The 13,120-nt window shown below is 33.9% G+C and overlaps 1 protein-coding gene across 2 annotated transcripts in view; it reads right to left on the bottom strand.

Moving 5' to 3' along the window:
- The window catches only part of ntrk3b (neurotrophic tyrosine kinase, receptor, type 3b), a 102,406-nt gene that overhangs the window by 60,871 nt on the left and 28,415 nt on the right, over positions 1–13,120 (bottom strand). For both annotated transcript variants that reach the window (XM_042759528.1, XM_042759529.1), the window contains exon 4: positions 1,067–1,135. In XM_042759528.1, the coding sequence (XP_042615462.1) occupies positions 1,067–1,135 (69 nt within the window). The remainder of the gene's footprint in view (positions 1–1,066; positions 1,136–13,120) is intronic.

Genomic DNA, 13,120 nt, shown 5'->3' with positions numbered 1-13,120 from the left:
AGTATAATTTCCCTGATATTTACAGATTATTCCTTAAAGAGTTATTCCAGTAATGACCTTAATTCAAGAATTACACAAAGTAGTACTTGAACCAGGTTGATCTTTTGATATTAGCTCATAATGGCACATTTTAGAGGTGCAGTTGAACACTTATTAAATTCAGTAGTAAATGATCTTGCATTTTAGCACTGAACTGTGCTGAAATGATCTCTAAAGCACCCACCTGGTAAATAAATTCACCATAACCATGATCACAAATCAGATTCTGGTAAAACTAATTTCCTAGAGGAAAGATTTAGACAAATGACATGAGTTGTTTATATTATCCACGATATCCACATCAGTGAAGACAGGAAAAGACAGCAACAGACCCCAAATCCCCCAAAACATTCTGAAATGAAAGGCCAAAACTGTGCATAATAAAAAATTAACAGGACATATGTCAGCTGCTCATGTTGAGTTCAGCAACAACAAAGAACGAAGGCGGGATGTGTCAAATTCAAAAGAATTGAATTGTTTTGTCATTTTAAATGCAACACGATGACACCATATCGTCTCTCACAATCAATAAACAAACTCATCACTTTATGTACATGCAGATTGCTCAAATATTCATGACAAACAAGAAAATGAGGTCAGGCTCCCAGCAGACAAGACCAATACATTTCACTGCCATGGCTTAATTAACCAGCATGAGCAACTCGACTGTTCGCAGACATGTAAAAAGTGCTTCTGCTTCATTACTGGAGATGTTTTGCTTTGACAGAGACACAAGTCTATCGGAGGATCGGAGCAGGGGGTGCACAAACAAATTAGTTGACAGTAAAGTGCTGAAAACATTTCTAATGAACACAGCAATGCAATCGAACATCAAGCCTAGATTTCAGCGTCCAATTTGGCAGCCGAGTGCTGCTTATCACAGAAAATCTTCGCAGAGAGAGTTTTGAGATTTATTATAAATTGAGGAATTATTGCTTGGTGTGTTTTTATACTGCGATTTGGCAGCTGAATTCATGTAGTTATTTCACTTTTGGAAATACTATTAACTAATGCAGGATGAACTTACAGTTCGACCAGCTGAAGGTGCTGAAAAAGCTGCCAAGAGAGTGTCGTCAGAGGGTTCTTGGACAGGTTTCTGTGCAAAAAGACAAAAGGAAAGAGGAAAAGCAATTTATGATTTAGCTGTGAACAGAGGATGCAATTAAATCAACATACCATAAGGCTTGCAACATATTTTACTCCCAAAATGTGACATTTCCTGTGAGATTTGTGACGTCAGCAAAAAGAGAGAAAGATTAAGCAAATTTGTTTATTTAATGAAGACAAACATTTTATTTTAGTATTTTGAAGAACATGCTCTGATGAATCAAGCACAATACGATTAGGTGCACATCAATTTTGATTTCATGTTGACCTTAAAAATATAATAACATGTTATACAAATGTAAGACAAATGAACACTGGTAAACAAAAACAAAATTGAGGATAGAACAGAATAGAATAAAAAATGCTTTTTACAGTTTAGAAGGTAAAAATTTATTTACCTTCATTTTAGATATTTTAAAGGGATAGAACATAAATGAAGATATTCTGAAGAATGTAAATTAACTAAACAGTTGCTGGTCCCCAATGACTTCCATAGTATGGAAAAAAACATCCATAGTTTGGTTACCAAACATCTTCAAAATATTTTCATTTACGTTCAGCAGAAGAAAGAAACTCATACAGGGTTGGAACAAACTGAGGTTGAGTAAATAATGACAGAATTTTTATTTTTGGGTGAACTATTCCTTTAAGTTGAACTTAATGTTTTGAGTTATATTCACTAAATGAAACTGAGTAGATTTCAGTTTATTATAATCTGTTTCTTAGTAAACTGAAAGACTTGCTGGTGTTTAATGTTCAGTTATGTGTGTTTCTGTAGAGTTTCTATATCTAGCACAGCACACAAACAAGCAATATTATTATTATTAGCACAGCTATTACTCATTGAGTTAAGAAATATACTTTATAATCTTCATTCAGAGTCACATAATGACAAGCTCTTCAGCACAATGGTAAACAGCAGAATTACGTAACACAGCAGAAACTCTTTTAAAATGTCAAACATAAGTGAATTTTAAACATTAACATGTCTTTCTGTTTACTCAAAAAAACAAACAAAAAAAAACAACAACATAAAAAAGCACTTAATTTCACCATTTACTCTCCTGATAAAGTATGCTGGAAACTAAAAATCCACTGCCCTTTTCAATTAGAGAAACACAGACGATTCACATAGGCCCAAAACAAGTAATTTTACTGTTCAAAAATTTGGGATAAGTAAGATTTTTTTTTGTTTGTTTTAAAATAAATGAAATCTTTTATTCAGCAATGATGCATTAAATTGGTCAAAAGTGACTTTATTTAACATTTAAAATGTTTAAAAAATATATTAATTTATATTTCAAATAAATGCTGTTCTTTTGAACTTTTGAAGAATATCTAGGGAGAAAAAAAGAATCATGGTATCCACAGAAATATTGCAGAACTGCTTTCAACATTAATAATAATAATAAAAAAAAAACTTTATTGAGCACCAAATCAGGATATTAAAATAATGAAGGATCATGTGACACTGAAGACTGGAGTAAAATACTGTATTTTAAAATAGAAAACAGTTATTTTAATTTGTAATAATATTTCCACAATATTGCAGTTTTTACTGTATTTTTTATTAAATAATAGCAGCCTTGGAGCATAAAAGACTTTCAAATACATTCAAAATTATTATTTTTTTTTCAGTATAGAATAGAAAACTCAGAGGCACCTTAACAAGAGCAGTTTTCCCCCCTGCCATTACATATTTCCAAGATAATCATGATTTCCTAGGCAAGAAGTGAAGAAAAATCTTGATACATCCATGAGTGTATGAGTCTAATACTGACAAAAAACTGTACCTTTTAAAAGTGTACACAGGCTAAAATTAATAAATATTAAAACCAAGTAAACCTTAATATTTAAACATGTTCCACAAATACTAATTCAGTGAACATGTTCTGTCATACACAACTTTAACGAAAGAGTTAACATGCGAGAGAAGGACTTTATGCAACAGGAAATCAGAGAGAGCCTCCATCACTGCCAAGAGGAGCTGAGAGAAAAGGAGCAGCTGCAGGGGCCGCTCAGCCAAATCAATAAAGAGAACTTGAGCAGTTCGCCGTCTACAAATTCAGTAGATGCAATGAAAGACTGCAGGTTTTAAAAGCCAACAAATTCAATACAAAGAGGTGGTCTGGGACTTGAAAATGGCTTTTAACTAACAAAGCCAACGGCATGATATGTGGTAGGGAGCATTAAATAAATCTAGTGGCTATAAAGAAAGATGGACATCCGTGATATGGAGAAAAAATAGAACAGACGTCAGAGAACGGGTCTCTAATTCAACTTAAATCATATTAAGCATCAGTATTTGGTCAAAATGGAAATAGAATAATTTTTATTAATGTATTTTTTAGATTTCAGTGCAAAATATGGTTTTAAATGGTCCATGGTCTGAAACCCTTCAGTGGATCTGTTCCCGTCTATCTCAAATATATCAAATAATACATTTAAGGAAGCACTCAGAAGGAACATATAGCCCTTATCTTTCCCTCAGTAGAAAAGACTTGTACAGGTTTATCAGTGAAAAAAGATAATGTTTTATCCTTTACAAAGCATCTGGCTGAATGATTTAAAGGTTGTGCGTTCATATAAAATAATCAATAATCATAAAATGATTGCTGATAAGTACAGTAGAGTTCAAAAGATTGGGGTCAATTAGATATTTTTAAATAATACTTTTATTCAAGAAGGACACATTAAATTAATCAAAAGTGTCAATAAAGAGTTTTATAAGCTAAATAAATGCTGTTTTTTAACACTATTTTTTTTTCATCAAAGAATTCTTAAAAAAAATGTATCACTGTTTTGCTTATCACAGCGCAGCTGTTTTCAACATCAATTTATTAATAAGAAATGTTTTTGAGCAGCAAAACAACATATTAGAATGATTTCTGAAGGATCATGTGACACTGAAGACTGGAGTAATGATGATGAAATTTCAGCTTTCTTTCATAGGATTAATTTCAAGAAAAGAAAAGAAAAGAAAAGAAAAGAAAAGAAAAGAAAAGAAAAGAAAAGAAAACCTATCGGCAAAAAGAAAAAAAAGGAAAAGAAAAGAAAAAAGAAAAGAAAAAAAAAGGGGCAAATGCCCAGAAAAAAAGAAAAAGAAAGTTGCTTTTGGTGATAGATAAATGTAAATGCTGGTGTCTACATAACCAGAGGAACACTTGGGCAGAACTTGATATCCAGGAGATCTGCCTTGCAGCCATTTCAAAGTTGGAAAAAAGAAAAGAAAAGAAACCACCAGAGAAAAGAAAAAGAAAAGAAAAGAAAAGAAAAGAAAAGAAAAGAAAAGAAAAGAAAAGAAAAGAAAATGTACAGGTAATTTTTTTGCTAGGAGAGTATCCACTAATTTTACAGACATTTCTGTGAACATTACAACACAACACAATGAAGTGAAAAAATCTAAATACAAGTAAAATACTTTAAAAAATCAATAGAGAAATTACATTTATTTTGATACAGTACATTGTGCCCTATTTTTAAATAAAATATATTAAATAGGAAAGTTATTTTAATTTGTATTATATATTTAAAGCTATTTTCAATAATATTGCACAGTATTACTATTTTTATATTTATCATGTACTGTAACTCATCTTATTTGCAATACGGATTACAGATATTGTGTGCTTGTTTATAAAGATCAGACATACATGTTTTGCCCAAGTGTATGATTAAACAGGAAAAATTCTCACAAAAATACACTCAAGGAGAGACCAAAACCACATTTAGACAACATAATATCATCAAGACTTGCAGATGGCCTCTTTTAACTTTGACCAGTAAGCAACCACATAGCATTTTCCACTAGAAATCTGCTCTTTAGAGAAACACACAGCTGTGAGATGGCTGGAGTGGTGGATGCATGTCTTATAAGAAGCTATTTTGACTAGACGACTGGCATATTCTCAGGGTCATTAGAAACTCTTATGAGTTTTATAACAAGCACTGCTGGCTGCCAAAGCCTGTCGCCATAGCAACAAGCTCTCTGATGCGGCCTGGTGCAGGGGGAGTGGTTTTGTTGCCGCTATGTGCTTTTAAGTGTCAACACCCACAACACACACTCAAAAACACACACGCTTACTCTCTGACAGAAGCCTTTGAGCATTAGTCCGTTTTTATTTGAAACTCATAGTAATTCAACCATTCAGTTTCTGCTTCAAGAGCTTCTGATGGAGTCTTATTAAAATGTGTTGCATAAATCAATCTATGTAATTGCACATCTTTGTGGGTGTTACTTAAAGGTGAAGCACATGCAAGTGTTATTGTCAGTATAGTGCTATCAAAAAACCAGCCTGACATAAAAACACAGGTTCATTAAATGACTCTTAACAACACAATGTATGTGCGGTTTAAGATAATTTTATTTTTAAATATTATGGATTGAATAGTTTATTCATTACAAGTCGGCAAGGGATAGTTTACCTACAAATAATCTTTTAGGGAAAAAAAATTCTGTAAAAGAAAGTTTGCTTTTCATTGTGGGGTCCAAAATAGTTTGTTCTCATCTTATTCAGAGTCTTTGCCAAGCCATGTACATTGTGACAAAATCACAAAACAGTCTGAACTGAAATATGCCGCATAACTGAATAAAGTTGGACTGAAATGATCAGGCACTGTTAAAAATAAGCTTCAGCTGCTCGTTTCTAACATTTGGATTGTTTAGAAGGATATGCAGAGTGACAGGTGCTACACACAGTTAGGAATAGCACAAGGTTTGGCAGACTTTTCCATATTTTATGGTTTGATGTTTAGGAATAACATCTCTAGTGCTTTCTCCTCTTAACTCACCATGACCAGACCAGCCAAATGTCTGCACAAGCTGATAAGCTACTACTAAATATAACGTGGAAACTTTAATTTTCTGTTAAGCTGCTTTGCAATGATTTGCATCGTGAAATGTGCTATACAAATAAACTTTGAACTGAAAAAAACCCATCATGTAACTGCAGATGGACATGGTTTGAAGTTAAAAATGTCTTAATGATGGATTTATTTCTTAGAAACACGCAGTCTTTCACTTTACAAGCTGTTAATTGATGGACTGGAGTGATGTGGATTACTTGTGGATTATTGTTATGTTTTTATCAGCTGTTTGGACTCTTATTTTGACGGCACCCATTCACTGCAGAGAATCCAGTGGTGAGAATCCAATGTGTCTGTCGGACATCAGAAAGTTGTGGAAGTTCAACAGAGTCAGTTTTGCAGACTCCTTTCAATAAGCAGTGTTTCTGGGGAGGACATTTTGAGTTGTGAAAGTTTTTCTCATTTTCATAGTACATCAAACTAATTTATCTCAAAAGATCAAGGAAAATGTGATTGCTCATCATCTGACCCCTTTAAGATAATGACAAACCTGTGAATTCAAAGCACTGGATCTCTATTCCTGTCTGTTGGACAGGATATTTACAACAGTCCAGCCTCTACACTGGTCTCATCTTCATTACTGCAACTCACTGTTGGCCGACGGCCCAGTATAAGCAATAAAATGTCTGCAGCACAGAATGCTGCAGCCCAGCTGATCCTAAACCAGGCCAGATATTCATATGTATTTCCTCTGCTATGAACCCGCTATTGATGCCTGGATCAAGTTCAAGAAGCCCAACAATGCAACTGCTCAGGTGATTTAGCCTAGTGGTTAAAAGCTTACACTTTTTTATTTACTATTAACTAAAATAGACTACATTTAGAACTTACATTTGTCACAATGCATTCTGGGATTGCTTTATCCTGAATGCTGCAATATAATTTGATTAAATTCAAATTAGGTTTCTTAAGGCTGCATAATCTTTCTGCTGCTATTTAGCATTTCTATATATATAAAGGGTGCGATTTGTGAAGAAAACAGAGTGGGTGGGGGGGTGCTTTTGAAAACTTTTTTTTCTATAGGCGGAGGTTGACCTAACTCTGGGTAAAGGCTATAGCCCAAGTAACCTAATGTTAGTGTAATTTGTTAACAACGCACATCATAAACCCGTCTTTTTAGGCAAGTACCAGATAATGGGTATCATGTCATAAAATATTTTTAATATGACCAGATTTGTATTTAAGTGAGTGACATGAGGTGTGTGTTCTGCATTTCACCCATCCAAGTGCACACACACAGCAGTGAGTAGTGAAATAACACACCCGGAGCGCTTGTCATTCACTCCTCCCACCTACAATCCCAGCTGGTACCAAGACTCAAACCTGCAACCTTTGGGTTTCAAGTCTGACTCTCTAACCTTTAAGCCACGACTGCCCCCTGTGTACACTCTATGATGAATAAATCTCTTACTTACATTACACACACGCACTTCACGAGAACGCAGAATTCAGTCAGCAAGCATGCGCACTGAAATACATTCCGGCATTTCAGCGATGACTCACCTAAACGCTTCTGATTGGCCATTGCATCCATAAGCTCAACAGAAACATGTGTGATTGGTTAAAATTAGTTTAATTGTGCTAGGGCATTTTTGTCCAATTTGATAGTATTTTTGCCCCAAGTCCCCGTTCTCAACATCCATTTGGCCTTTATTGCTATTAACATGTTTACTTGGTTATTTTGATAGAAGCATCATTTCTATTAATTTCCATTGTGCAATCTGATGACAATGAACTTTATCCACTGTCTAACTCGCCCTTTTATGGGATTGATGACTCATTTACAGATGATTCCCTGCATATCCATCAATCAGTATTGTGTGATCATAATTCCCACCTTAACTAACACAGATGATTAATAAAGTTAATAAATATACAATTACAATAGTAAATGGTTTATGTGTGTTACATCCATTTGGGGTATTTTAAAAGAATAAAGTAGAAATACTTAACGGTGTAGTGTTTAGTTTCTATAAAAAGCTACACATAATACATTTGCATCTTAATATTATATACAAAATCCACATTAGGTCGCAATAGAAAGTTATTACAAACATTCGAAGTTTTGAAAGAATTTTGAGGAGAAACATTTTAATCTCATACGGTCATGCTGCTGTCATTGTGAAAAGTCCTCATGGGTTAAAGGCACCTGATCCAGGATCATGTGTCCAAGATGTGAAAATCACAATGTATGATATATCATACGTTCTTACTTTATATCACACTTTTTATTTTTATATCATAATTTCATTTAACAAGGATGCATTAAATTGATTATAAAGACTTTAACATCATTACAAATTTCAAACAAATGCTGTTTGAAAAATGTATCACATCAAAAATATTAAGCAGCACAACTGTTTTCAACATTTATAATAAAAAGTAATGTTTCTTGAGCAGCAAATCAGCATATTAGAATGATTTCTGAAATACCATGTGACACTGAAGACTGTAGTAATGGCTGATGAAAACAAATTTAACAAATTACTACTGTTGTTGGTAGTCCACAGCAGCAATTTTCCCAAAAGAAACTGAAACACTTTTGCAAGTCTCACCAGAGAACAGAGTCTGCTAAACGCCTTCAGTGTAAATCTAAATGTTTTGGTGTTTTGTGCAGAGCCACCTGCATATTTCAGGAGCTGCTCTTTTGAAAGGTCATCTTTCATCACTGTGAAGAAAAATGTCAGTGCAAATTGAACAGGGTGGATGGTAGTTAATGAATTAGGAAATAAATGAATTTGGCATCAGTTGTGCAGGAGTCACACTGAATTCATTGAATTTTTTTTTTAAAAAAGAACAGTCTAGGAAAGAGATAGAAAAATAGTCATGCCTAAGAACATTTCCATTTTCCAATTCTGAACTCCCAAACGTCTGTGAAGGACAATTTTCTGTATGTTTCACAGAAAAGCATTGATCTCAGACTGTCACATGGTCATTTGATGGATACTGTACTTGCTGCAACACATGCAAACTCACTGTTGAAATGTAAAATTTAAAGAGTACCACTGTCATACCAGGATCATGTGCTGTTGAGTATCAGGTAAATACCATGAGACATGAATATGCTAATCAACCACAGCTGGGAAACAAACTACACAGTCTTTTAAAAGCTCTGAGAACAACATTATCAGTGGAAAATACATGTAAGAATATGCTTCCTCAATACAATTCAGAATAAAATGAGACTATATAACCTCACACGAAACAGTGATATACAGAGGAGGTTTATGAATCATCATTATGTTCTCACAGGCATTCTGCTACTCACTTCTGAAGCAACTGTTTACGTGTGGGTCAGTGAGGGTACGATTTCAATACGAGAGGCAGGCCAGTGATTCAGTGCTAATAACAGGAACCGCACATTGTCACATGTGAAGTGGACTACTCTGCTGAGGCCATGACTGTGAACTAAAAATGTTCTGCAAAGTTTTTCTACAATTTGTTAAAAGAAAGTATAACGATAAATTATATATTTTTATATAAATGTTATACTACATGTACATGACTATGTATGCACACACTGAATACAATATTATATTTTTTTTCTGTGTGTGTGTTCAGCAGTGTTTTTATTGTTAACTAAAACTATTAAAAAGTGTTTTTGTTAACTGAAATAAAGTTTTAAAAAATTAATCATAAGTGTGCGATTATATTAAAGAAAATTAGAAATGTTGCCTTGCCAACTAACTGAAATAAGTTAAATTTGAAGTACTAATATTACTAAAATGCAAATAAAAATATATAGAAATATAAAAAACATTAAAAAACAAAAATGTTAAAAGTATAAAATTGAAAACATAAAAATAAAAGTATTTTTTAATAAACAGTCAATATGCTAATACTAATATGCAATTAGTTAATAGTGAACAGTTTTCCCTATTCTTAAGTGTTACAGAATTTCACTGACAACCAGTTTTATTTTAGTATTATTCATATAATAATTTATAGTTTTAATAATACTTTTAATTAGCTTTTGTTTTTATATATTTTTTAATTCATATTAATGTCCCATCTTTTTAAAGAGAGAGAGAGAGAGAGAGAGAGAGAGATAGAGGTGGGACTGGGACATAAACTGAGCCAGATTCAATTCAACTTTGTGCTACGCACTTATAATGAAATTATTTTAATCATGAGAGATGCCCTGTGAAGGTGAAGGAAGCTGTCAGAGTAATACAGTAGGTAAGCTACCTTTACAGCTATGCACAATTTATGATTCATTTGACAAGCTCTTTTTCCGAAAGCGACCTTATAACATCTAGCAGGAAATACATCCACATGAAGCTCTGCACAGAGCTCCTCAAATCAATCAATCCATCACAAAAAGGTTACAGACTGTGTAAGCACACATTGAGTCATAAACGGAGTTAAGCTGTGCACATTTAAAGACTGGCTAAATATTTCCCTTTTTTATTTAGAAAAATCCCTGGAATGACATGTTTGGAAAAAAAATACCAACTGGGAGCTTAATTGCTCAGCTCTGGTTCAAGGGCTGAGATGGAGTTCTGCCAGTGTCTGTTTTTGGCTTGACTAAAGCTAACTTTTAAGATCTGTGTTGTCAGAGATGCTGCATGCCACCCACCCTGTTCAGTTCCTTCTGCCTTTCTCTCTTTCTCTCTTCACGAGGCTGAGTCATGCTGCTGTCTATTATTCATAACTGCAGATACCTGCTTTAAATTTAAAACACAGCTTCCAAGCCCTAAAACGTTTGGCCACTCCAATCTTCAATGTATGTTGATCGGTAATAGTAATGAAAGATCCTCTTTACTGTCTCTATCAATATGGGGTGAACAGCATTTCTTTCATGGCAAAACTTTGGAAAACTTGGCAGGTATCAAAGGAGTTTCAAAGATTTCACAGTATTCCAAACCACGAAACATTAAAGTTGTTTAAATTTAATGTACTTTTATTTTTCTTTTAATTTTTTAAGCTTAATAGAAATATATAACTAATAAAAATGACAAAAGCACATAAAATTTCTAAAACTTAAACTCAAAAGCTAATTCAAAATATTAATTAAAACTATAATAGTATATAAATAACTATTATAAATGAAACATTATGGGGTGAACAAGTATTTCTGAAATTTTCCTCTTTTCTCTAAAACTTGACAGGAATCGAATGAGTTTCACAGATTTCACAGTATTCTAAAACATATGTAAAGTGACATCAAGCATTAAACAAGAAGCCGAAAAAAAAATTGTTTTAGTTGGTTTATGCTGGTTTAATTGCTGTCCCAGGCTGTAAAAAGTGACCAAAATCTAAAACCATCAAATCAGACCAGTTTAACTAGTCTGGGAGACAAAACAACCAGACTGTCTTAGGCTGGAGCTACTGATTTTTTGCCAGGTTTACCAGCATAGCCTTGACACATCTTTTTAATCATTTAAACTGATTAGACAGTTTTTTTTTTGTTTGTTTTTTTTTTCTTCTTCAGCATGGGTGTTTAAAATTATATATAAAAAAGAATATATTACCATTAGAGATACAATATTCGACTGGCCATCAGTCAGGACCAGCTAGTTTTTGCTCCAAACATTGTTTTATTATGGCTAATCCCCGATTAATCTAGATTGTGACTAAAATGCATAGTTGCCTTTGATTTCAAATTTCTACAGATATTTGTTGTTTAAGGCCAGTTCAGCCTGTAATGGAACAAATTAACACCTTGTTGATGTACTCTTTCATTCTTTCTTGTTTGTTCCTTTAAAAAAGAAAAAATGGCAGTCAGTATTGGCCAATTTGTTTGTAAAAATTCAGCAATTGGAATTAGCCATGAAAAATCATGAACGGTGCATCCCCAGTTATCATAATGGCTCACTAAACTCACTAATATTAAGACATTCAAAGAAAGTTTTCAACCCTTATACGCAACAACAGGAACCACAATAGAAATATTTTCCCAGACACAAGTGGGTGCTGTTAACAGAATGTGTTATTTTCCCGTCAACACGCTCATGTTAATTACTGAGAAGTTGCATAGAAAGGCACGCAAGTTCAATAATAGTTTAAAATGGCTCCATTAATGCCTTGTTCAGTGTAAATGCTTTCCAATTACTCTTTGCTGTAGAAAAAGCCTTTTTTAATAGACTGAAACAGTAATATGCACTGGTTTTGTATATACTGTCATGAAATAACTGACTCATCTCATCAGCGCTTGCATGCTCTGTGGCACCAAAAAGAGGGAAAAACAAAAAAGGTACTTTAAATGTAATATATTGCAGGTATCTGAACTAGAAAACTGTGAGGATTGTATTGCACGAGATGCTCTGCCCCACAAATGGCTTTTCAAATGCTGTCCCCTTTGATTGTCAGGCTTTGATGACGCTGGTTTTCAGTGATTGCACAATGAGTAGAGGAAATAGATTCATGAGATGGGACATCATGCTTTCAGGCATAATCCTGGCAGGAGATGCTCTAAAAGAGAGGAAATATAAGCTCAGGTGGGGGGAAAAAAACTGAGGGATGGGGAACAAAAACACTTGGGACATGAAAGATCAACTGCTACTGCAGCCAGACCATATAAAGCATCGCCTGTGTTTCAATTCCTCCGGGTGGTCTCTGCACCCAGCAGGTGAAACTGCCTCTCTGCTGTCTCCTTCAATAGCTCTCCTATTACATTCACAAATCCATTTGGAGTCTCATCAGCTGTCAACAGTAGCAAAAGCACTGTCTATAAAAGTCACCTGTTCACTTTCCCAAAGGCCTACAAAGGAATCAACACTTTGCTAAAATGTGTTCTGCTTTTTTTGGTAGTAGCAGTGGGCGGTAAAACCAAGGATGCGGCAGCTATTATAACTGGGAGTAAATAGGCTCACAAAGGTCATTATAATTTAAGACCTTATTTTGCTTAGCCATAGTGCAAATAAAATCACTGGAGCCAGATTCTTTAAGACTGAGCAGAAACCTCTGAAATCCTCTCTCCACATCCACATCCACATTGCATAATAATAATAATAATAATAATAATAATAATAATCTTAATTAAACACTGAAATATCCTTAGAACAGGAAAAAATATATATTTGTGACCCTGAACCACAAAACCAGTCTTAAGTGTCTAAACTGAGAATAAATAAGCTTTCCATTGATGTATGGTTTATAAGGATCA

This window comes from Cyprinus carpio, chromosome A7 (assembly GCF_018340385.1).
Source record: "Cyprinus carpio isolate SPL01 chromosome A7, ASM1834038v1, whole genome shotgun sequence".
NCBI lineage: Eukaryota > Metazoa > Chordata > Actinopteri > Cypriniformes > Cyprinidae > Cyprinus > Cyprinus carpio.
Note: the sequence above shows the minus strand (reverse complement) of the source record. Positions and strands in the feature narration are given on the sequence as shown.